Genomic DNA, 26,512 nt, shown 5'->3' with positions numbered 1-26,512 from the left:
TTATGGCGACAATACTACAAGTTACAAAAAGGTAGCAGCAATACAGAACAAATTAATTTGATTCAAGAATTATCAGTTAAGAGAAATAACTTCATTAAAGCCTTAAATGAATCCACAGCTTGTCTATATCTTAAACACTTTACATAGAGCAAAAAGTCCAAAAGGATTATAGAAGAGCTGAAACAGGTTACAGAAGAGCACGATGACGACAGAGAACAAAATAGCTTTCCTTCTACAGGGCAACAAAATGGATCGGGACTCTTCAGTCAGGAAAAGATGCAATGTAGAAGATGACACAATAGATGTCAGCAGAACCACAAGTTGTGTGAAGAAAGTCAAGAGCATCAGCTGTTTTTCAGTGGGCCCTACATGACATAATAAAAAAGGTAAGGTGACAAGCAGAGGAAAAAGGGCTAATTCTTCATACAGCATGTAGGAAAGTGGTGGAATTCTTTGCCACTTTGCAGAAGAATGCAGTGGTTCATAAAGCAGTGAGACACACTGACGGAACAACAACAATAAAAAAACCAGCATCAAAAGCTATTAAAGACAACACCTCTGGTGGAAATGCTGAAGGCTTAGAGAGCGTTCTGGAGATGTGCATATGCTTATTCTCTTCCCTAGAGATCTGCTATTGGCAAGACCGATCTCTTTGACTTTACCCATTCTTATTTCTTAAAAGAATTATTTACAATTTAAAACATATTCTCTCCTCAGATAAATTTCTTCCATTCATCTTTATGTGAACTTTTTTCTTGATCTTCTAATATTTTACAGGCACTGGAAAAGCTTAATGGACAGCCAAGAATATTTCACACTGACATATTAGGAAGCATATTCTATTTGAAAATACAGTTTCATCTCCATTGTTTTACCTAAATAAATCAGATCACAATTTATAATTAGATCAGAAGCTATACTTGAAGTTGTTCAAAAGATGCTAACTTTTCACACAAAGTAATTTTTTGAATTCACAAAGAAATGGTACCTACAAAGACCATGCCTCCCAAAATGTCAGTACACAAATAGACTGACTATTTCATTACTGTGTTCACAGAAAGTCCTGTTAGTATCCCTTTCCCAGGACCAGTGAGGTGCTTTCTTAAACGGTAGGCACACAGCATAGCTAAAATAAGAAAATGGGACTTCCTACAAGTGTTTCCACTCACTGGATCATCTGCTGCCTTTCTCCACCTGCTTCATGCACCAAAACAATATCATAGACTCATCTGCCAACTGGCCTCCTGCTCAAGTGAAATCTCTATTTTAAATTTATATGAATTTTCCTACATTCCGGAGAGACTTGCAAGGAGACAGAACACTCCCTGCCTTGTCCACAGAAGTAGCACTAGAAGACAAAAAGCACAAGACAAAAAGAAACCCTGGTAACACAATGTAAGGTTTTGTCTATTGTGTTCTTCTCCTATTGTAGACCTGACTTTTTTTAACAGTTCTATTTTCCTGTTACTTTAGTAATCTTTACTATTGGGCAGAAAAAAATTAACAAGGAGGAGAATGCTAACTGAATGGTGGCCTATCACAAAAAGTTGTTTGTGAATTTATCAAAACAACAAAGAGGTAGCAAATATAGACCCCAAAAGTACTACCACTTTTGTGTCAAGCCCAGGCCTCCAAACTGAATTCAAACTGCTCCAAGAACTCCTGAAGATCCTTACTGTGAGTGTCTCTCTTGTAAACCACAGGTGGAAACACAACTACCAAAAGCAATTACTTGATCTCAAAGGGAAATGATTCTATGGTGTTAACTGACCCAAATTAAGGAAGCATGAGCACTGGGTTCTGTTATTAACCTTCTGCTGTTGTATTTGATGCATACTGAGGGCATGGCTGAAGTCTGCTTAGTCTTTTAATTACAGTACCAACTTTCAAAGCCACATACAGTTTTTTCATCTAATAAAGACATTTTCCTGTAATATTCTTAGCAAAAATATTTAGTACAGTATAAGGACAGAACATTGTAAATGTATCTTTTCAAATACAAGACTATTTTATTTACATTAGGCTCCACAGCTTCAGTTAATTTTACTACAAACCTGCTATTCAGAATAAGAGAAATAACTCTCCCCTTGGATAAGTGTCTCTTCTTAGGTAAATATCAGAGCAATAGATTACAGGTATTAAATCTTCCAGTAATTGAGAAAATGCTTTCAGACTGGGCTACAATGGAAGGCAAAGTTTCATCAGTGGGTCAGCAGCTGACAAATAAAACCAACGCTCTGCAGAGCCAGGCCAAGCACACCGCAGAGAACCCCTGTACCACCGCTCCACAAGAGTGATTCCACAGGCCAACTCCTCTGGCACACACATGCCTCCAGTTGTGTGACAGGCATGATACTACAGCCCTTACCATTTTAAATGCTACATGTGGCCTGCTGTAGAAGTATTGCTGCTGATAGACCTCTCCAACAGCCACACAAAAGCTGTAATACCAAAACCATTCATTTTGAGGGCTTTAACCAAGACTTCAATTACTTCTCTGCATTCCCAGAGAGTCAAGTACCGCCAGTGCTTTGTATCTGATTCCGTGTTACAGATCCTGCCTCACAGCAGCATGCAGCAATGGAAGGAATACAGGAAACTAAGAACAGGAGAATGTTAGCTGTTCAATAAGCTTCACACAGGACTAAAATTTTACTTAAGAGTATGTCAATCACTAATGTGTCCACTGCTATCTGTAACTAATGGCAGGGAGGACAGTTCAAGTCAATGTACAACAAATTTCCTTGTGTGCCTTAAAGAAAAGGGTTTGCTTAACAAACTAGGATAAAAGGTTAGTGATGCACCATCTTGAGCTGTGTTAAACACCCAAGATAACTTATAACGTATGTTCATGTGACCTAAAACACTGCTAGCACGTGAGAGATCTGCCTCACTTAAGGAAAGGGAGTGATGTGGGCACAGAGAGTAGACTCCTTGGAAACAGACTGCTGGGAGTGTCAATAATAAAGAAAATGAAGAGCCAGGAAAATTATTTCTATTGCTACAACAGCCAGAAGAGAACCAGTATTGTGCCTGACCAACTCTGGTGCAGATTATCCTTAGTGGATAACTGGAAGAGTATGTTCATACAAGAGAACCTGCACAAATGCTTGTGGGGTTGAAAGGGGATAAATAACGATCCAACTTGCCATTTTTTTAATGTCAGATCCATTCCACAGACTCCCTGCCCTACCCAAAGAAGCACTAAATGGCAAGTGGGGAAAAACAGAAGTTACTCAAGAGAAATTGCACACAGGAAAAAAAGGTACTGGCTGAATGCTAGCCAAACTAAATCTCCTGGAAAAGCAAACAAAACATTCTATACCAGGTTCCCAATAAATTCTTCTTACAGTAAGTATTTAAGCAATAAACCTTTTTTTCAACCTAGACTACTGTAAAAATCCAAGAGGAATTACAAAGGAATAATGAGAACATTAAAGATACTTCTTTTAACTTATTTCTACAAAGCACCACAGTTTTGATAGAGTCTACTCCAAATATCTCAGAAAGCAGACTCAAAAATACTTCTGATTATCTTTGAAAAAACCCAAAAATATTAAAGTAATGCACTGTAAGAATAACAAAACAAAGAAAATACAAGCAATAATCAGGAAGCTCTTGAAACAGGAAAGAATTTCACTCAACTCATATCCAAGTCTTCTACGAAATGACTGTAAAGCAAAAAAGATGCAAGTAACTCATCATGCTTCTATTACTAAGGTATTTCCAGGATGTCCTGACCCATCAAAATGCTTCTACAAAAGCAGGTTAACAGAGAGGCCTCTGGCACTAAAAAAACTAAACAACAAAATTACCAACCAAACAAGCAAAAACCCCAAACCAAACTGAAGAACAGAGAGCTAAAGCAGGATATCTTACCTGTTACGACTAGAGAGCAAAGAAAGTAATGAGCACAGGCACAGTATATTGTGGAAAATCTAATTAAATACAGTGCAGGCAGGAAGTACACTAGTAAAGGAGAAACAGCTACATTAATAGCAGAAAAAGCATACAAAGGCTGTGCAGTTTTCTGCACAGTCTAGTACCACAGGCATTTTTCTGCTCTCCAATGTCAGACAACCAACTTATCTTTCAAGCCCTACAATTAAAAGGTCATGTAGAGAAGCAAGTCAGCTGAGGGAACCACTTCCAGTGCAGAGACATGTCTATGGAAAAGACAGAGTAGGCCAGTAAAAAGCCAGACATACAAGACATTTGTTGACAGATGATGCAAGCAATTGGTAAATCTCCAGAATGTGCTCTGTTATCCCATAAAAACACTTTTCTATATCTCAAAGGAGCGGCAGGAAAAAAAAAAAAGGCAGTTTAGGCTTGTTATTTCCCCAGAAGGGGGGTGGAATGAAAACTTAAAAGTACTCTTCCAGATTCCAGATTACAAATTTGCTTTAAATAGTTCAAAGCCAAAAACAACTAAAAAACCCCAACAACAACAAAGAATCCAACAAACACAATCAACACAAAAAACCCCACAATAATTGATCTTAACAAAAGAGCTCTTTCTCAAACTAAGAATCCTGATTTAAAAAATCAGTGTAAAATTCATTTTTTCTGCTTAGTACTAACAACTAAGCTAAAAGTCATCTGTCCTCCAACTCACATAAATCTTCCAACAAACCCTACTCAAGTACAGCACTCAGTGAGAATGCTTTGCACCCATGAGGCAAAAGGAGATAAAATTAAGATTATCAATACAAGCTTTACACATAAGAATATGTTCTACCATAGAGAAAATGCAGTGATAGAAACCAAAGAGTAATTTGCTGAAAAAATTTAAAAATAATATAGAATTTTAAATGGTTTAACTGTAAAGAACTTTCAAAACAAATCATTTGTTATAAAATAGCCAGGCATTCTATATATAGCAAGATATTTTTAAGTATCCAACTACTGTATACTTTAAGAACAGACAAATAATATGACAGAGACATTTCCCACACCCATGCTTAAATTAAAATTTTAACATGTATCCATGTATGTATGGGGGTCTATGTCAAAACACCTGCCCAAAAGATGAAAGCAGGATTAAGCTGAATTCAAAACCTCCTGTACTACATTAATTTAAAATCCTGCATCTTTTTTAGTTCTTAAATAAACCTGCCCTTCAGAAAGAAATTTTAAGCTCAGAAATTACAAGAATTTTATAATAGCTCTAAAACAAAGGCCATGCTGTGGCCATTCTTTCCCTTAGTCTCACCAGCATGAAAATTACATTTCCATTTTCACCACAGACTCAGCATATCTAGCTTTCATTTATTTATTCTGTCTGCGACATGAAAATATTTAAGCAGGATGAGAACATCACTCATCTTCCAAACTCCACGTCTGGAAAATGGGTGAGTGTATTGTGAGGAATTTCTCACTGTATTTTTTAGACCACTAGCAGATTATTTTTTGCAAAAAGCCACAAAAAAAAAATCTTAACACCTTAAGTTAAGCTTCGACCACAAAAGTTCTTAAGGATACTCAATAATCCAAAGTGTTAAAATTTAGGGAATGCATATGCTAACGTTACAGAAATATATACACAGAACATTCTCTGTAGCACTCAAAAAACCCCATCAAAAACGTTTGTGCTTTTGTGAGGGTGGTGAGGCACTGGAACAGGCTGCCTGGAGAAATTGTGGATGCCCCAATCTAGGAAGTGTTTAAGGCCAGGTTGGATGGGGCTTTGAGCAACCCATCTAGTAGAAGGCATCCCTGCCCACAGCAGGAAGGTTGGAACTAGATCATCTTTAACATCCCGTTCAACCCAAACCGTTCTGTGATTCTATAAAAGGCCTCAGGAAAGGATCTTGGTCAATTTCTAGGTCACCTTTGGAAAAACAAAGTTATGAAGGAGCACTGCCAGTTAGTTAAGTGAAGCTTTTTGAGTTTAAAAATCAAAAAAATCTATTTGAGTTTATGTAGTAGATTCCCAGGTTGTCTTGGAAGAGAAGATAAAAAGTCAGTTTCCAAAAATATCCACAGGTAAAGCTTAGACTAGTTTCATTCACAGCTGCTTCCAAAATAAAATTACACTCATGGAGGAAAGAGACATACTCAAATATGAACAGAACCACACAGACAAAACTACAGGAAAAGATAATACTTATAAAGTACATTCTTAGCTTTAAAACTGCAACAAAACCCCTCAGTATTTATATTTATGTTCTACTGAATCTTACCAATCTTAGTTAAAAACACTTAACAACAGCCCAAAAAGTTTCTTCATTTTTATGACAAATACCAGTATAGAATATCATCACTATATACCTGATATTCACAAAAGCAGAACCTATAATAAATACTCATTTTCATTGTATTTTTTAATCTCTTCAGCTTCAAAAAAAAAAAAAAAAAAAAAAAAGAAGCCAATAAAAAAACCAACTAAAACTTGACAGCCTAATTCTGGATGAACACCAAACTCATGCTTCTGGTCATATGATGCCAAACATTGAGGGCATTGACTTTAGCTTGTATAAAGTATTCAAAACCACTGTGTCTCCACTCCCTGAAATGTCATAACCGGAAAGATCATGGCTACCCATAGTTGCGAGAGCTGAGGCATTAAACGCACTGGCACAAACATACCAGGCTACCCAATGGAAGGCATTGCTTCTTTCACATTCAGTTACTAATGTGGATACTTTTTAATGGCATTTCACATGCAGCAAGTTACTAATGTGAACACTAACAGCATTCAACCAAACTGGCTGGATTAACTGAAAACTCCACTTTAAATTATCTAAGCTTATTTATTGATACATTAGAAAAAACTCTGTTATCAGAGCTGAGGACTAGTATCCCACTCAGGTACAGTAACAAGCAGCTCCATGAGTGGTAGTGTCTTGGAGAGGTTTTCAGTCAACAGATGAGAAATAACATTGCAACTTGTTAAGACAACTGAAAGGTAAACCCCGAATTTCTCTTTTGAAGGGCAGGACCTATGACTGCAGTTTCCATTGTAGGCAATGTAACTCCTGTTTGTTGAGTCTTAGGTCACGATGCTCATTTTCTGTTTGATGAAAAGACACTGCAACAGTGTCTCTTTACAGTTTTTAAAGGGTTTTGCTCCTTCCTCATGTGGACTTGTGTTGAAGTCATCTGAGGGTTATACAACGGAGCAGAGCTTTTACACATCACCAGAATGACCAGAAATCTTGTTAACCATACTACTTTTCTTCAACTTTTCAGAGAAATGCACTGAGCAGTCCCCAACTATGTGTACAGATTCCTAAGTTCAGGGTCACACCTGAGTTGAGAATTTTTCAGATCATTTCATTCAAGTTCAATATAACTCAGTATTGTCAAATTGGAATCTGAAAAAGCACCACCGTCCCCAGTTTAGCTCTAAGCATCTTCTCAATAACAGCAGCTACCACAGATTGTTTAAGGTCTGAATTAAAATTTCTTTAGAGGCAAGCTAAAGCCCCCGAGATCAAGGAAAATATCCTATAGAGCTCTCCAAAATACAGCACAGTCACAGGAGCACTACTTGTGAAATCATGTGGGGACCCCTGGTGGTTCCTGGTACTTACTCACCCTACTAACAGTTTTCCAGCTTCAAAGGAGTGAAGAAAACACCAGCTAAAGAGGAACATACCCACTGTACTCTTTTAGAAGTGACAGGCATTTGGTCACCAGAAACAAAAAAAGGCTGGGCACTCCTCTTGGTATGTGTAACTGTAGAATCCCAGAAGAAAAGGGGCTTTGAGTGTGCCTTTGTGTGTTTGAGTATGCCTCAAACACTGATAGCTGGATGGCTGTGGAGCCAACCAAGGATTGTTGGCAATAGCAGACAAGGATTGTTGGTACTAACATGCCATGAAAAAGAACAAGATATGGCTGGAGAAGGGGCCATGCAGATGTAGGGCAGCACTCCCCAGGGACAAACATCCTTGGTCTAGTTCCCAGAGATAAGCACAACACAGGACAGCACAAGCACAGGAATGAGGCTAAGGTATGGGTATGGACTGTAGAGAGAGCTCAAGACTATCCAAGATCCCAGAAGCTCCACAGCCCATTTCCAGAAAGGTCTGAAAGTACGGACTGCACACGATGGGTAATTTGCACAGAAAGCAAGAAACCTGCCTTCAGGGTGAGGAAACCTATGTATTAAAAAGTACCCCCAGCAAGCCCAGGCAGTGCCCCCAGGACATCTCATCAGCTGGACTAATGCTGAAACCAGGACTAGTGATCTCTTTTTCTCTCTTCCCTTTCACCCTATCCCTTTATCCAAAGCCCACTGCCATGCGCTTCTATGCACTAACGTAGCAACTTCCATGCCAAGTGTGTTACGTACTAACAAACTTTCTGATTGATTGCAGACCCTCTGACTTTTGTTGTTCCTTTTGACTACGAGCATTTACGAATTATGAGTGCTTCCTTCTCCTTAAGAGAGGGACATCACAGCAGCAGAGGGATAAACTGACAGCTGTATGAACAGCTATTTAAACTTCACAGCCAGGAGCCCTGACAATAGGCTTGCTCTGTTTCCTCTCAAGCAACAGTGTTAAGGCAGCAAGGTGAGGAAGGACTGAAGTGATCTGTGATCAACACCTGGATTTGGCTCATGGCTGACATCCTTTGCTGGACTACAGAGAAGCCACCTCATTTTTCTAAAAACAGCACTTCCAACCATTACTGGTGGGCATTCTGGTCATTTTCAAAGAACGAAATAAATATATAAATGTATTCTAACTAAAGGAGATTAAAAAAAAACCAAAAGGCAGTGAAGCTCTAGATGCACAAACAGCACCAAAAGCAAAGTATTTACTAAATCAAGTGTGTTAGCAGCTCAGAATGCACAGCAGGTTCCCCTCACTCGAATATTCTTCTCTCCAGCTGTAAAACCTACTTGAAAGGTTGGCAAGGGCATCTCCCAAAATTATGTGTATTTTATCAGGGTCTACAAATGGTAGACAAGTTTCTGGCAGGAAAGTCCGGAGGGAAATTTACTGTTCAATAGTGGCATCAAGCTGAAAACAAGACTCAAAGTGAGTATTTTACGAGGAAAAAAAGCAATTCGGTTCATGAGAGATTTTTAATATTACAAAAAAAAAAGAATCACCTATAGTTTACTAAAAGACTTCTAGCTAACAGACTGCAAAGAAGGTGAGTTATCTTAAATGTGTTAATAACCACAGAGATGAGGTCAGTTCACTGAGTTCATAGATCATATTTATTAAAAATAATTCATCCTCTACCTATCCAAGAAACAAAACATTCTTTAAAATTTGTTAGGAATAAACACTAGATTTTTCTAACTGTGGTAATAACATAAATATTTAGTGCACAGATTGTTAGGTCTCCTCAGGTGTCTTAGAAGCTTTACTGCCTAAGTGAAAAAAATATTCACATCTCAGCACAAAACAGAAGAAAACTACTAAGTCTGTTAGACTGATAATAATTTAAAGTTGGCTGCAAGACAAGAAGCAAAAAGTCAAATAACAGTTAAAGAAATTTTCAGTTTTCTTTCCTAGATATACTCCGGAAATTTATAGATTTTTCAAAATCAGAAAATGAATGTGTTTGGAAGCATATGGAGAACCGAAATTTTTTTCCCAACATATACATGAGACAAATTAAAAGTGGAAGACTCAGGGGAAAAGCTGCAGTAGATCAAAAACTGCAGATAACACATCAAAATCCAACAAATCTGGCAGAAAACACTAATTTGAAGAGAAGAGAGGAAGGAACTCAAACACAAACTTATCTTTCAGGAAAACAAGTACTTGAATTTAAACTGGCAGGATGTCAAAATATTAAATCACCCCAGTAGCTCTATCTGGAATTGAAACAAAGTACTGAAGTGAAATGCCATTTTTACTATTTCAATTAGGAAACATTTCTTCATTATATTTTATCCCAGAACGAACATGTAAAATGCACATTTGAGTACTTCGTCTCTTCTGACTTTTTAGAGAAATTTATGAAAATATATCAAAAAAAAAAAGGAAAAAAAAGTAACAGCAAAGATTATTTTTATCAAAGGGTCTGTGCTTCAGGACTGAACTTAATTCACTTTTTCATTTACTACTCCTCCTTACCCTCAAACAGTAAGAACAGTCCACTCCTGTAACTAGAAAGCCTAAGGAAGATGCTTAACAAACTAAGCAGCCGAATGCCTAGAAAGTTCAAGAGGAAAATACCTGTCTAGACTCTCTGTAAGTTATTAAAAATAACTGCTGGTACCCACTATGAAGTTATAAATTCTGTTCTACACACTCCTTTCCAGGAATATATACTCAAGACTACATAATACAAACTAATAAGGACACTCCAGATGTAAATGGATTTGTAACTATTTTAACAGCTTTGTCTAGAATCATTTCTATTACGCATGAAAGCTGTGAATTATTTCATCAACTCTCTTCTCCAGTAATAAAAAATATCAGTTCATTACATATAATTACTATCTCAACAATTTACATTTTTCAGTTTCTATGTTTTTAAAGCAGAGCACATTTCCCAGCAGAAAAAAAATTTTTATGCATTTACAACCCTCTTATCATAATCAATTTAAATTAGCATGGTTTTGTCCAGGCTTTATTCTCTCAGATTATTTTATAAAGGCTTTCAAAATTCAAAAACAAGTTTCAAGTTAAACGACTCTAAAAATTTGTAATTGTCAACTTTCTAATATTCTGAGCATCTTCAGTTTCCAAAGCATGGCATATAAACAAGCACGAAGTACTGTATTGCAGAGCCTCCTTGTTCACAAGCACAGGTAAAAGCTGGCCTGACACCCGAACAACTTTAGCAAGTCAGATAACACAGAACCTGCACTTTCAGCTTGTGACATAAGGAACAACTGAAACAAGGACGAGAGAATTAGGAACTTGCTCACAGGCATTAAGCTGAAACCTTAGTTTTGGGAAAATAAGCAGGGAGCGTACAAAAGCAATTCCATGCACATGATCACTGCCACTGCTGACAACCTTTGGAGTTTATTGGGTTACTGCTGCTGTCAAGGCGCCAAAGCAAGAAATTTAGGAACATGCAAAATAGTCTGAGAATTAGGAAATTAACTCAAATTGGCACTATCACTTCTGGCACAAATCTCTTCAGCAGCAGAGCTTCTATTCTACTTTTTACATTTATGACCAAGTTAAAAATATCCCTACTGCCAAATTTTTATAAGTCTTTACCCTGAAAACTTGATCTTCACAGTTACACCTATCCACATGCATATGAAGTCAGCTAAATAAGAGCAGAAAAAAACTATCTCAATGTTCCTAGAATGCCTTTTGGCAATGGTTGTGAACTTGGAACAGTTGTCCCGGCTCTAATGCTTACACTCAAGGAATGAAACTCTGCTGTTCCAGTTAAGACACACACACACAGACCCCAAAGCAAAGTTGGGGGGGGGAAAGCCAAATTTTATATTCAGTGAACAGGAGAACATATATTATGCAGCCACCTGTTCATAGAGTAACCAGCACATTGGGTTTTCACTTGCAGGTTACTCAAACATCAATTTGGTGTGCAAGAGAGCACAAGAGGAAGTATAAACATGGTCATGAGAAAAATGCTGACAAATTCATAAAATAAAAGGGTTCAGAGCAGTGCACTCACAAAGGCCAACAGCTTCTACTATCTTTCCTGGTCAAGAATTTGGATAGGCTTGTTACTGTTGCAAGAGGAAAAGAGGGGAGGAAGCAGGGGGGGATTTTACCTAAGATTACTTTAATTTGCAAGTGTGCACCACAGAGAGAACAGCGGAATAGTAAACCATTCAAAGAGGGCACTGTAAAAGTTTGGGCAAAGAAAACCTTGGAATACAACAAGTAAAATATGTTTCTAGAAACATTACAATACACACTGTGTATGACATCTACTACTGCCAGGCAAAGAATTTTTAGGACTGACATACCACATACCAATACTAAACAGAAGCAAACAAGCTCAGTTTTTCTGAACACCAAGTAAATTCTGTTTTCACGTGTGTTGCACAGAGATGCAGAGTCATTGTGTTTCAAGCTGTAAGTTTCAAACTACCTGTAGTTTTCCCAGAGCAGAACTCTTTCCCGCTCTGACAACTTTGCAGCAAGTTTACATCTGATTGCCACCCAAAGAGACAAGACGTCAAATTTACATCAGTCAGTGAAAGACTTATCTTAGCAAAACAATAGAGACAGCTGGTGAGTTCTCTTTAATTATGCTTCACAAAGGTATGTTTCCTATAATGCACAAATATTTTTTTTAATTTTACATTACAGCATATTGACATTTCCTTAAATAGAGAAACAGTTTTGATGACTATCTGCTTTCAAATCTGTCATACCAACACATCCTTCATTCAAATAGCTGTATCTGCAAAGAAGTATCTCTGTTGCTAAGGGATACAGAACATAAACCCTTTCACAGGTCTACCAAAAAGAAAAGCATCTAAAAGCAAAAAGCACCAATTCACCTGAAAATTTCTCTCACAAACTCTGCACTACAAACTTCAGATGTCTCACACCCTCAAAAATGATGTGTAAGTCCTCACACCCAAATGACTACCACTTATCAATATGTTGCCAAAAATATTGAAGCATCTATTCTAGCACAGGTTAGTCCCAGCAACACTTTAAATTTGGTTGTAAGGCCCTATTTTACCTAATTTCGTATTTCAAAGTGTGACACAGCAAATTTACTATGCTACACTGAACATAGTTCACTATAAGCACATGATTTTCCACTGTCACATTCACAGCCATTCATTCCAGCTGAGAATTGATACACACTTGTTTTACGGCCATTTCTGTGGTTTTGGCTAGGGAAGGGAAGAATTTTGCACAAGTAGGGAAGATAATATGAAATCATGCAGTCAATATTCAGTTTTAACCTCGCTGACCTGCACGCCCATTTAATTACGAGGCTCCAACAGGAGCCCATCACCTCGCTCCATTGCCCAAGAGCGGCCCTACTAGCCAAACCCATGAGCCAACATAAAGCTAGCAACTCATGCAGAATAATCCTTCCAGCGCTGGTTACGTGGGGAGGAGACCCTGGATATTCCCAGCCGCAGAGCCCCTCGCTTTCTGTGTGCGCACCAGCGCTGCCCGGAAGAACACCGGTATGGGGTGACAGGGTGTAAACATGCTGTGTTTACGCTGTGCGAACACGCGGGGCATTGCCCCCCTCATCCCGGCCTTTCGGGGGAGGCGCACGGACGATGTGAGAGGTCCGCGAGGAGCCACCACGTCCGTCCCTTCCCGCCCCCGGCCGCCCGGAGCCGCCTCGCTGGCGGGGGTGCAGCAGCCGCTCGGCGGGCGGAGGCTGCCGGCCGCCCGCTCCCCTCCTGCCGCCGCCTCGGCCCCGCTCGCTCCCGTGCCGTGTCCCTGGGCCGCGGGGGGACCCGAGCCTGCCCCGACCCGACCCGCCCGTACCTGCGCGGGCGGCGCCGCCCGCTGTTCCCCTGGGAGGCGCTGGCTCATCCTCCCTCCGAGCACCAGCGGGACACGGGCGCAGCCCCCGAACCCGCGGCCGCTCCGCCGCCCGGCACCGCCCCCTCGGCCCGGGGAGGGCGGGGATTCCCACCGCGCAGAATCGGCGCCCCTCGGGCCGCCGCGGTCACCATCGCCGTCACTGCTGATTCTGCTTCCCGCGGTCCGCCCCCCGCTCCCGCCCGCCCGCAGAGGGGCGCGGCTTCCCGGCGGCCCGGGAGGGGCCCATGCCGGGCTGCCTCGCTGCAAGGGTGGGTTGAGGGCCCAGGGGCAGGCAGGACAGTCCCGCGCTTCAGAACGGGGTGGAGGCGGTTTCCCAGGTAAAGGAGGCAGAGAGATGCTGGGTGCATCGCGGCATCGTTCGGCTTCAGGGTAAACTGCGCCGCCTCTAAATTCCAGGCGCTGCGGGGGCCCCGAGAGCTTAAGGGTTTTACTTGCAGAGAAAACGCAGGTATCGGGCTGGGTACAGAACTCCTGGGTACTGCCAGCCGAGGTGCTGAGGCCAGTGTGGGGTTCACTTAACACAGCGAATGAAAGTTCCGCCAAAACATGTCAAGAGGTGGATTTTTTTTATTTTTCCTAAGGAAAATGCCCGCTGGTCCGTTTATGTGCAAAGCTAACAAACCCGGAGGGCGCCGTGCCCTGTGCCCACCGGGTGATGAATCGTGGCACTCGGACTGAGAAAGCGCGTTGTAAATCACGAGGCTTTTTGCCCCTAGGCGCTATTAAGGCGCGCATTGGAGTCGGGAACGGAGTAGCCACAGGTGCAGCCCGACCCTCCCCGGTAAGCGCTGCGCTCAGCCCCGCCGGGGCACGCTTCCCCCTAGGAACCCTGCCCCGGGGCTGTCCTTGGGAAGACACATACCCCGGTGCCGGGCTGTGCGGTGCTGTGGGTCGCGGGTCGTTCATGAAACACTTGTAGCTGGTTTTGGAGGTTCCCCCCTCACAAAACGCTGACAGCCGCACGCGCCCCGCCCGTCACGTGACCCCGGCCGCGCGTTACCAGGGTGAAGTGCCGCTAACGCGGAAAGGGCGGGCGGGCAGAGCCCCGGCCCCGCCCCGGTGCGGGCTCGCCCAATGAGAGCCGAGCTGCGGGGCGGGGCCGCCAATAGGGGCGGGGGGCGGGGCCTTGGCAGGCGCGAGGCCAGGTTGGGCGGCTGCGGCCGCGGCGGGCAGGTATGGCGGGGTGGGCGCGGGGGAAGCTGAGGCAGGGTGGGGACGGGGCGGGCGGGGCCGCCCTTCTGCGGAGCCGGGCAGGTAGCGGGTGGTCTCTCTCAGCCTCCTTGGGGCGGGGGGTTCCCGGCCGCGCCTCTCGCCCCGGTGCTGGGTTTGCTCTGGCTGTGCGGGGGCGGCGGCCTGGCGGGGCCCGCTTGCGGAGCGCGGCCCGTCTCGGCCCGTGCCCTGCCCTGCCCTGCCCTGCCCTGTTCTGCCCTGTCCTGTCTGTCCTGCCCTGCCTCTCCCCGTACGCGCGGCCGTGGCCTGGCCGTGCGCTCTGGTCGGTCGGGCTGCTTCGGGGCGTGACTTGCGCCGCTTTCCTGCGTGTCTGTGGTGGGTGAACTGACTTACTGCTCTGGGCTTGAAAAGACAACGCCCTGTCGGCGCTGATGTTCTTTCTCAGGACGCCTATTTTTCCCTTGCCACACGTACAAATAAGCTATCTAACTCATAGAAGATTATATACCCGCTTTGACTGAACTGTAACTTCTCTCCCACTGGCTGGTTTTTGACCATTTGTATTTGCACAGAGCAGCATGCAGTAGGAGCCCTAAGCTACACATGCAGCTGGTTTAACGGTAGAACAACATTGGTTGCTTCATAAAGTAGGGAAGGAAGAGAACTTCAGTAAAGTAATGCGAAGTTCAAGTTGTGTCCCACCTGCTGTGCTTTTACAGTTGCCCGCAAGAGAATATTGCAGTTAATACCAGTCCTTCTTATGTTTAGAAGTTCAACTTAACATTAAACTATCTTTATGCGCTGTAAGAAAAAAGAACAACCTTACCAAGACGCTGCAGGCCTGTAATTTTAACTTTTTCATTTCCTGGTAGTTATGCTTAGTCTTAGTAGGCTTCACATCTCCTCTTTTGCAGAACAGATTACTTCAGATCTCTCGTTTTGTTGTGCTATGCTAATCAAGCTTATTCATTTTAGTCTGCTTTCATGGTATAGGTCCTGTTAAGCAGCATCTGTGTCTAGTACATGGTAATTCTGTAAACACAAAAACGTTATCTCAAATAGAGGAGAGACCCTGTTTGTGAGACCTGTGATGTGTGTGAAGTATGGATCTAAGCTACTAGGATCTCCTGTTGGAAGGAAGCTGGACACAGCAAAGCAGAAATGCTATTAGTTCTTGCAAGTGAGGCTTAAATGCAGAAAATTGTAGGACCCTTTTGTCTTTTTCAGCTTATGGAAACTTCCTCAGGGTATGGAAGCTCTTTTTGCTGTAAAAAATATGATCTTTTAGTCTACTGTAAATTTGCTCTGACATTTGTCAGTTTGGTCTTTGTTTTGCCCTTTCCCTTTGCTGTTCTGACACATCTGTGTATTACCAAAGCTTCCACTTGCAGTTCCTTAGTGTCCTGGTTTTACCAAAGTATTTTTTAATATAGAACCTTAAACACCATCAAAATTCAGCTGAATACTCCTTTTAATCTGAAAAGGTAGTCTAAATGGTCAGACAGTACATGAAAAATAGTGATTTGCACTATTTTGTAATGATTTGTCTTATATGCAATATGAAAAAAGTCTTTCAGTCAGACTTAAGACCACACCTCTCTTTACTGAATAATAATTCAAAATGTGGTGGGGATCTGTGTAATTCAGTCCATCTTTAGCTTCGTTATAGTGATAAAAAACCTGGATTTAGTGCTTCTTAAGAAACAATGCATAGGGATTCCCCTCGCCCCCATTGTATTTCTTCCAAGTAAAGCTGAACGAAAGATTGTCAACCAAGTGCTATAGTTCTATGATGTGTGTGCCAGCTGAATCAGAAGCCTTGGCACTGACTGCACTGATTATTTAAAGATAAAACAGATCCTTTTTAGTCAAAATGAAAGATGAAATAAGTTTTAGTTATGCGGCCCTTGTTGAGCCAACTATACCAAAACAGAATTGAGACTAAGAGTTGATGATTTACAGAAAAGCAACTGAAGAGACAAATGAATCAATGTTTCGAGCAAAAAAAAAAATATACCATGACCTGATCAGGCTAGATTGCTAAGTACACCTAATTTAATCTACTTGTGGTTTTTTTGTGTTGTTATTTTTTTCCAGGACTCGAGTAAGGATGCCTTAAGACAAGAACTATGGATAAATATATCAAAGTACGGAAGATTGGAGAAGGATCCTTTGGGAAAGCAATACTTGTCAAAGCTAAAGAAAATGGCCAACAGTATGTTATCAAAGAAATAAACATCTCTAAGGTGAGTAATTATTATTAATTAATTCCTGATCCATTCTTTTTGTGTTTCTGTTCTCATGAATCATTATTTTCCTTCTGAAGATGTCAAATAAGGAGAGAGAAGAATCAAGGAGAGAAGTTGCTGTTTTGGCTAACATGAAACATCCAAATATTGTCCTGTATAGGGAGTCATTTGAAGGTAAGGTGAACTAATACAGTAGAACCTGAAGTAACGTGAGTGACTCTGCACTACTTACTGCATTTAGTCTAAAAGTCAGGGAGTTTTCTCTCTTTAATCAGTATTTTTCATACCTTTATTACTTACTTCAATTATTTTCCATTGTATTTTTTTCACAATTCCCATCCATGTTTAAAAAGAATTGTAATTTAGAAAAAAGGGTAACAAATATTCATGACTGTATGTTACATGCATCGATTTTGGTTGATGCTTAAATGCAAGATATTCTCTTGTTTCTCCAGAGCATAAGTCTCCTTGAATACTTGTGTATACCTTAGCAACTGGAATGCTTGTGTAGGTTAAATTACAGTCTAATTTTGGATATTGATAACCTAGCAAGAGCAGTTTCATGTCCAAGTCTGTTGTCTTAGAGTTCAGTCTTCAGTAACTGCAATCATACTGCTTTCAGAGCTGGAAAAATAGATGGGACTGTTTACTTCATCGGGCTATAAAGGAAGGAGAAATAGAATTCTACATTGTCTTCACAGTGCATGTCTTGGGAAATGGGCAGAACAGAAAAAAGATTCCAAAACCCCATTATAAAAGTTAAAATATTATTAAAAGTCCCTAAATATTATTTGAAGTGCTGTTTAGAGATTCTGGTCTCTTCTTCTTTCCCTCCTTTCTGCTGACTTTCTTACGTCTTTCACCTGGGGCTTTCACTTTTTCTATTCATTAAATTAGATTTTTGCAACATAATCATATTACACAGCCACACTTCTGGTTTAGAAATGCACAGTGCTGCCTTCTTTGTGATAGAGGCCTGTTCTTTAAGACTGCTTTTTTCCTTTTTTCTTACAAGGTAGATCCTGTAGTCCATAATTCACAAGACTTGGTGTTGCATCTTTATTGCTGGGACACATTGTCTTTGAATATATTGAATATAAGGTTTATAAATGTAAATTATTTCAGCAATAGATGTGCAAGAAGTCCAGACTCTTAGAATCATCTTTTAAAATAATCCTAATTAAAGATAATAATAATAAAGTCACCAAATAGAGAAACAGCTTTAAAGGTTTGATGTTTTGAAAAGCAGATTTCAGAAGCGTTCTGTGGGAGTGAAATTTAAGTGACTTAGATGATTCAATTGATTTTTATTCAAAGTTTTTTAAGTGCTGTGACTTTTTCGTAGAATAGGAGCTCTTTTCTTTTGAGCAGCATGTGACTGACTTTCTGTGGTTATTCATCTGTTCTCAAAATCACGCCTAGTATGTGAGTAGTGTAGCTCTTACACTTTTGGCAGCTTGCAATTTGCTTCTGCCTAACCTGTTTTCCCATCAGTAACTGGGAAAACCATAACTTTGAATAGAATGTATTATATTTGTTCATACCTCCTTCTGGAAACTTGCATGGGACTTTTTGAAGTCTCCCCAGATTTCATTAAAAAATGAGAAAATAATTGTTTCCATCTCTCATTGTCTGCTGGAAGTTCTCTTACTGTTCTTCAGACTGAAATAAACTGCATGTCTAGTATGACAGCTGATGGTGGTTGTATTCTGGCAAGTCCAGGTAAAATTCCAAGAAAGAACAAGGCAAGTAGAGGCGCAAATTAAGATCCCTATTTTTCGGGTGGGGGATCCATAGGATATTTGAAAGCAGTTTGAATATTGATTTTATATTGCATTCATAAAATGACACCTTTAATTTCATAGTGGTTTTGAATGCTGTGTTGGGGCACTGGTTCAACAGATGTAATTCTTTTCTCTACCTATCAAAATAACCCAGTGCTACCAAAATGGGAAAATTAGGTTGTGAAACTCAAAATAGTATTTTTGTTTGAAGTTTGAAAAAATGAACTAATAAATTATATCTGAAGCTGCACGTGAAAAAGTAAATGTTTTGTTGCTTTTTCTGTTATTGTAGTGAAGATATTTGGAAAGTTAAGTGAAGAAGGGTCTTGTTTTTGTGTTTTTGAAATACTTGGTCATTTACTTTACAGAAAATGGCTGTCTTTACATAGTGATGGATTACTGTGAAGGAGGAGACCTATTTAAAAAAATAAATGCCCAGAAAGGAATCCTGTTCTCTGAAGACCAGGTAACAGCAAACTGCTGCTATAGTGTTTTGTTGCAGGATACCTTTTCATGAATTTTAAATTATTTTGGTTCTGGTTATAGGTGTGGTTGCTTAATCTAAAAGGATATTCTCAAATAGTCATTCTTGTTGCCATTGGTCAGTGTAGCATCTTAAAAAAACAAAACCAAACTGAAACACAAATAAAAAAACCAACTCCACCAAAAAAAAAACCCAGAAAGAAAATATAGCTGGAAGTCTTGGTTATGTTACTTGAGATTTTGCCTGGATGTGTAAGATGCTTTTAAAAAAATTGGATCTCTTGTGAAGGAAACCAAATTTGAGACATGAAAAATACTGAAAGACAACTTGAATATTCTTCAACCTTTGAAATAATGTTTTTAAAGATGTAATGGCATGGGATTTTTGTATTGTAATACTGCTTTTAATATGTCATAAGTATAAAATAATATACTTTGTAACTACAATAATATGAAATATGGAAATACGGAGTTGGCATCATTCAAAGGTCATCTTGCCATTAATAAAAATTTAATATTCTGCTGATATACTTCCGATATATTTTCTTTTTCCACAAAACTGGTTATAAAGTCATTTGTAGTGAAAAAGAAGTGGGAGAGTTTGGAAGAAATGAGAGGATTTTAGGTACAGATTTTATTAAATTAAGTAAAAATAAGTTATGTAGGATTCAGGGTGGGTTTTTTGTTAGCATTGTCATGTTTGTTTGTAAACTGTTTCTATGCTTTTATGTCTGCGTCCAGTAGGATCTCAATTTACCTGGGATTGGAAAGCCTTAGTAGTATATTAGGTCTATTTATAGTATTTAGAAAATGGTATTCACAAAACATTTGGGATGTAATTTGTAAAAGTTTTAATTTTTCTCATTTGACCTCACTTTTACAAGGAGGACTTCCAGGTGGAAAAGTGAAAATTATGCCTTGCATTATACTCTAATTTTGTCATGTACGTACTTCTAAGTAGTGAATGTAAAACTACCATTCACATGGCAGAGTTCTTGTCATTAGTTACTTCTTAAATTGTGATTTTTGCAAATTTGCCAAAAAGAGGGCATTGTTCATAATCTTCTAGTTAGATGTTTGTTGCTTTTCTCATCAAAATCTACTTTGTAATATTTTTCTTTTTAAGATAAGATAAACAAAGTTACTATATAAAATAAGTGTTTCTGTGAGCACCAGTAGGGCTTTCTAGACTCCTAGTGGATTAAATGAGTGCAAGAAGACTTGTTCTATTGGTTACAGCAAAAGTACAATCTTTTAATTTGCAAGTTCCACATCTTAGGCATTTTAGCCAATCAAATCCGTCTTCTTCTAGGTTTATAATACATAATGAAAATAGTAGTCTCAAGCTTAATATCAAATTTGGGTAATAAGCATCTTTCATTAAAAGGTTTGCATTATAGTGACAATACTATTAAGTTTTTAATTATTCTATCGGATAAATGAAGAGGGTAAAGAGGGGAGGAAGGTAAAATCCATAGTTATAATTAAAAATCTGATTTGATAATATCTTGTAAGTGGGGAAGTTTTCAGATAAATGGTGACGTTGATACTGTATTTTCTTTTATGAATAGATTCTGGATTGGTTTGTACAAATCTGTTTAGCACTAAAACACATACATGATAGAAAGATCTTGCATCGGGACATAAAGTCACAGGTATGTAGGTGGCTGTTTTTAAACTGAATTGTCTTTCCAAGTGATTGCATTAATACCTTGCTAGTTTGTTTTTGGAAACATTTCTAATATTGGAAACACTTCTTCAGTCTGCAGGAGATTTATATATTTATACAAACAGATGAGGCTGTTCGATGAAGCTACGTATTATTGATGAAACTACGTGTTACATATTTATGTGGGGACAGAAAAGGTTATGTTTGACAGTGTGGAGTTTTCTCATTTTAGTGAAGCAGGACTTTTGTAAGTCTGGTGTTCCATACTAGTCAATAACAATGACTTTAGGGGGATTGAATGGTAGAAAACTTTCTTCTTCTCAAGACATGTAGAGAACAAAAAGTGTGCAATTGTATGAATATTTTAATTAACAAACTTCTTAACATTTTTCTATCAAGAATATATTTTTAACCAAAGATGGAACAATACAGCTGGGAGATTTTGGAATCGCGAGAGTTCTGAACAGGTAACTCCTTTTTGATGCTATTTTTCCTCTGACTTAATTTAAGTTGCTTTGATCGAGGAAAACACAATCTCTGCACTTCATGTGAGTTAACCAGTTAACATCTATCCTTATTTTTTTCTTAGTACTGCAGAGTTGGCACGCACTTGCATAGGAACACCGTACTATTTGTCGCCTGAAATATGTCAGAACAAGCCTTACAACAATAAAAGGTACTAATAAGGATTTTAGAAAACATTTTTGGTAAAAATAAGAAAATTAGTTCTTTTAGGAATCTAAAGCTCTTCTAATCAAATAATGGTGAACATCTGTTAGGTTGTCTCTTACCCAAGTAGGTATTGAGCTTCACTGTAGAAGTGGGACCTTAGTAGGTCTGCATTAGAAAGCAATGTCGTGGAGAGATGACTTAGCTTAATGCTCCAAGTTCTAAATCTAGTTGTGTTCTTAATTGCGGCTCTACTTCTGCTTATCTGCACAGTGGTTGTAGTGCATTCATTTTTGCACTAGCAATGTGAAACTCTATTGATGATGAAACACAGTCATTTGATTATCTAAGCCCACGATGTACACAGATGAATGGCTCAGCTTGCTCCAGATACCAAGGTCCTACAGATATTTCGCTCTACATCTTTGCTGCCCTGGCAGCAGCCTGTACCTGGCAACAGTGTCCCCAGTGTAATTAAATTGCTGTTAGTAAGTTACCCTTCCACTGCACTAAGCTGTTGCATTTATTGCTGTGAGTGCCTAAAAGATAAAAATTGTTACAATTCCTTGCCCGTTAATTTCTTCTACATGGGATTTATTATGCAATGGTATTCTAACTGCATTCTGTAATGAGTGAGGGTAAGGTTAGTCACTGCTAAAAAGAGTAAATTGCCTTTGAGATTTGTATTTGCTGCATTAGGTGATGAGTTTTGTTTGTTTAATTCAAAGACCTCAGCCAAATGTATATATTTAAACAAAAGAAGCCTTTGTCCATATTTTGTCTCATTTCTGTGGCTGAGGTGGTTCAGATGAAAAGTTCTAAATGGGAAGCCAAAATAGCATCATCTGGTTTTCAGAGTGGCCTTATTTTGGTTGATGAATTGGTTTTGGGGTTTTTTTTCCTTGGGATTTTGCAGGGTCAGAGAACTCAGGGGAGCTTGTAGACACTCAAAATCCACCCTTTTTCTCTTCAAAAATAGACTTCACAGATATAAGTTACTTGGCAATGTTATCTTAGAACTAAGTTTTAAAGTATGTTCTCTTTGATTTAGTGATATTTGGGCCCTTGGTTGTGTTCTCTATGAAATGTGCACACTTAAACATGCGGTGAGTAGAAACTTTGTGTGTCTATAAAAGAATAGTGATTTCAAACAGAATTTATTTCTGATGTTACACAGATATATTTTAGTTGATGAAAGGCTTTCATGGTAGCTGTTTGGAAATTACCTTCAGCATTTTCATCTGGGCTTCCTGTGCCAACCAACGTTTTTCATTGGTGTTTTGTTTCATGCCAATCTCTCAGATATCTTGGCACTTTTGTTTTTAATGGATTGTAATAGCTGAAAAAATCATTAGGTGTTGTAATAAAGAATGTTAGGAGTAGTGGGAGGTTTTTGTGAGGGTTTTTTTTTGTTTGATTGGTTTGGGTGTCTTGTTGTTTTTGTTGTATTTTTTTGTTTGGGTTTCTTGGTTTGTTTATTTGTGGATTTTTGGTTTGGTTTTTTTTTCCCCCAAAAAAGCTTGAATTCATTGAAAGCTTCATTGAAAGTCTGAATTTGGATTTAGCTTTTTTGCAGATGGAATGATGTATTCCTGTTTAGAACAGGAATAGTGCTTAGAAAAAACTCCCAAGGTGGAAGAATTGCCTTTTTCAATTTTTTTCTTCTCTCTATGTGTATGTGTAGTTTGAAGAGTATGTCTTCATCACTCATTTTTCTGTTAGGAAGGGAAGAAATTTTTTTTGTTTCCTGTTTCGGATTTTTTTTTGTGGATTTTGTTTTGTTTGGGATTTCTTAGTAGCTATTTTTATTAAAAGAGAAAGATTATAACAACATGCAAATGGAAAGAAATATTTTCAAGGAATATGGATTTAATTTCATTTCAAGCTTTTGTAATTTCTTCTTGCTTGGTCTTTTGTGTGGCAACAATGCTGACAGTGTTGAATTTTCTGAGAGTTGATGGCAACAATTTGTTTTCTGTAAACTGGGTAATATGAATTGTTTTCCTTTTATTGTACAAAGGAATTGAAATGGTGCTCTCTGTTTCTTGAGCTTAAGCTGAAGTCTGAGCTTCCCTTGGATTTCACCCTGAATGAGTGTGAATACTTTACATTCCTTCATTTGAAATGGGGGTTTGCTGAAAAAGGCAGAAGCCATGTGGTGGTTCAAAGTCTTTGGAAGAGGAGACCAAGCAGATAATTATTTTTTCCTTAGTTATATATCATTGTCAGTCTAGATCTGGAGAGAAATAATTACTTGTTAGCAACATTTATGTCTCCATGGTATGAAATACTATGTATTGTGATGTGGTTTTAATTGGAATTTAATTGGAATACTTGGCAACAGATAATTTTGAACTTCTGATGTTGACCTTGAAAATGTGTATGTTGAGGCAAAGGAAGGTGTGTTGTTAGTTTGTTTTCCTCATCCACCTGTATGTGCAGCTTTGCATGTGGACAGACAATAAGAAATATGTAGTAACTGTTTTCTTCCTTGTGTGACACAGTTTGAAGCTGGTAACATGAAGAACTTGGTCCTGAAGATAATCTCTGGACCATTTCCTCCTGTTTCTATGCATTACTCTTATGACCTACGTAATCTGCTGTCCCAGTTATTTAAAAGGAATCCTAGGAACAGACCATCAGTAAACTCCATATTGGAGAAAAACTTTATAGCCAAACGGGTTGAAAAATTTCTCACACCAGAGGTATGAAGTTAGTTTTAATTCTAACTTTGCTTAAAACATCGTAGGCCTTTCCTTTTTCTCTATTCTAGTGTTAATATATTACATGGAAAGCTGGAGTAATGGTATTCCCCAGAGCTCTTATAGACAGTATCAGTTGAAGAAAAAATAGTTTTACCATGAACTGTAAACAAAAGTCTCAAATTATTAAGTGTTTGGTAGTTTCCATAAGTAAATCTAAACTAACATTTTCTGAAGTGCATTGTTTTGTGTGTTTTTCTGTATTGTGAGGAATCACGACTAAGATGTTGGTTTGTTTAGATACGCATCTTTTCATAAAATGCTGCTGTCAATAATTTCAGCATTGCTGCTGTATAGAATTTCTTCAATCCATTTTTTGTTTGTAATTTGGAATGGCCTGAGAGCCTGTTCTGGAAAATAATGCTAAGTAAAATTGTCTTTAAATTTCTTGAGGTTTAAACATATCATATGGATATACCCTCAAAGAAGTTGCTTCCTGTTCCATTTAGAGTCTATTCATATCATCTGGTATCTAATAATGTCCTTTTAATATAAATCTAGTCAAAAGAGATCAAGATTAACAGGTGTATAATAGTACTGATAGGAGGTAAATAGATACAGAAGAGAAAGGACATGGAGGAAGTGCTGTGTAAAGAATTCTAATGGATTCTAACTCACAACTAAAGAAATGCCATGAAAATGCCATATATAATTGGAATTTCTGTTGTGTTGAAATAGACTTTCAACTTCAGATTGAAGTCCCAAAGAAAGGTAAAATTCAGAAATCTTTACAGATAAATTTGTTCTAACCTTTGCAACAGTAGTAGTTTGATCTGATTTTATTTCCAGTAGATGGAATGAAATTTTTATTTGGAGTTAGTCAGTCAAAGTATAATTAGTAATAGACTGTCTCTATCACCAGATGGTGATACGAATTTGTCCTAGACTGAGTATGAATACTTAGCTTGCTTGTTTGACTTGGAAGTGCTATCTGATCTTAAAAACAGCAACAAAACCCCCACACAGAAAGCACCTTTTACTAAAGGCATAAATCACTGGTACATGCATATTCAGCTGGAGGTGGTCATTCTGTGACACAGATGTAATGCTTATTTTCTTTGAGTATCACCCTTGGCTAGTGCTGTTGCTCTGTTTTCCTTAGTCTAAGCTTAAAAGTTATTGCATGGTTGACATCTTCAAGATGTTGCAACTGTTGCTGAAATCCTGTTCTTCAATGTCAGGAAATCAGTCTTGTAGATTTATGTAAATTCTTTCTTAATCTTCATAGTTACTAAGTTGCATTAAAAAGTGGATCTAAATTAGCACCAATTTTTAAAAAGAAGAGGGGCTCTTTGAAAGATACTAGAGAGTCAGGTTTCTTTTCTGTCAGTAAAGGTGTTTTCTTGGAAACATCATACTTCAGTTGTTACAGCTTACCGCTCAAATAAATGCTTCAAGATGACTGAAATACCATTAGTAGGAAACTGTCATGTCATGTCATGTGTGACTTCTGACTTACAGAATCTTTGATGCCAGACTGTACAGATTAAAAAGTTGATGTACCATCATGTGCAGAGTCCTAGGTTCTGTACTTTGGTTCTCGTGTTGGTTTTTTTTCAGGTTTAACTCCTCAGCATCCATTGTAACTGACTGGTAGACTCTTAAACAAATCAAAGGAATTTGGGTAGTTCAAGATTCTGTAAAGACTATTCCTGAGCTGACACTTTTCATTTATCCTTGCTGCTCTTCCTTGAATTTTTTCATTTCTACTATGTAGGTTTTGAGGTGTTTGGGTCAGAACTACCTCCAGTATTTAAGATGATGGCCTATTAATATTTAAATATTTTTTGTCTAATCTCAAATTTTTCACCTCAGTAAGACTGCTTTCTGTATTTTATTATGCTAATTTGATATGCCTCACAACAACACACCATGTATGTTTTTTCCAGATATCCACATATGTGGTCATCTTTCCATCTTGAAAAGGATTAGCAACACTTTTAAACTTCAAACATATTTAAAGGACTATTTTTTTTGACACAAGCTGTATCAGAAATTGAGGAGAACTTTGGCAACTAATCAGAAATCCAAAATGAATTATGCAAAAAAATTGCATCTTCTAGATGCAATTTTCTAGATTCTTGGCTAGCTCATAAATGAGATAACGTGCCACCCAGAAGTCAGACTAAATTGCTTTTTAAAATTATTTGAGTAATTATGCCAAAAATGTTTGAAAATACTCCAGCTTCATATTGGTGGTAGTAATACTAGATTGAATGCATAAGCTTGAGTACTCACTTAGATTTAATTTACAGTAAATGCTATTAGTTAGATGCTTACTGCTAATGGC

At 38.7% G+C, this 26,512-nt stretch overlaps 2 protein-coding genes across 16 annotated transcripts in view; one reads left to right on the top strand and one right to left on the bottom strand.

Moving 5' to 3' along the window:
* CLCN3 (chloride voltage-gated channel 3) overlaps window positions 1–13,509 on the bottom strand; it is a 66,026-nt gene extending 52,517 nt beyond the window's left edge. The window contains exon 1 of one of the 2 annotated variants that reach the window (XM_042015059.1): window positions 13,377–13,509. The gene's annotated coding sequence lies outside the window, so the exon portion shown is untranslated. The remainder of the gene's footprint in view (window positions 1–13,376) is intronic. The other variant, XM_042015061.1, reaches the window with a different exon arrangement.
* A 101-nt stretch (window positions 13,510–13,610) lies between these two features.
* NEK1 (NIMA related kinase 1) overlaps window positions 13,611–26,512 on the top strand; it is a 51,963-nt gene continuing 39,061 nt past the window's right edge. For 6 of the 14 annotated variants that reach the window (XM_042015049.1, XM_042015057.1, XM_042015056.1 and 3 more), the window contains exons 1-9: window positions 13,620–13,753; window positions 16,704–16,852; window positions 16,933–17,029; window positions 19,008–19,105; window positions 20,694–20,777; window positions 21,191–21,258; window positions 21,381–21,467; window positions 22,512–22,566; window positions 23,965–24,165. In XM_042015049.1, coding sequence (XP_041870983.1) covers window positions 16,736–16,852; window positions 16,933–17,029; window positions 19,008–19,105; window positions 20,694–20,777; window positions 21,191–21,258; window positions 21,381–21,467; window positions 22,512–22,566; window positions 23,965–24,165 — 807 coding nt within the window. In that variant the 5' untranslated portion in view covers window positions 13,620–13,753; window positions 16,704–16,735. Of the gene's footprint in view, window positions 13,754–14,024; window positions 14,218–14,553; window positions 14,610–16,703; window positions 16,853–16,932; window positions 17,030–19,007; window positions 19,106–20,693; window positions 20,778–21,190; window positions 21,259–21,380; window positions 21,468–22,511; window positions 22,567–23,964; window positions 24,166–26,512 lie in introns of those variants that run through there. The other 8 variants (XM_042015050.1, XM_042015052.1, XM_042015051.1 and 5 more) reach the window with 4 other exon arrangements.

This window comes from Corvus kubaryi, unplaced genomic scaffold, assembly GCF_017639235.1.
Source record: "Corvus kubaryi isolate FWS band 111438036 unplaced genomic scaffold, C.kubaryi_AGA036_p1.0 split3-131, whole genome shotgun sequence".
Taxonomy (NCBI): domain Eukaryota; kingdom Metazoa; phylum Chordata; class Aves; order Passeriformes; family Corvidae; genus Corvus; species Corvus kubaryi.
This window is presented reverse-complemented; position numbering and strand designations above follow the sequence as displayed.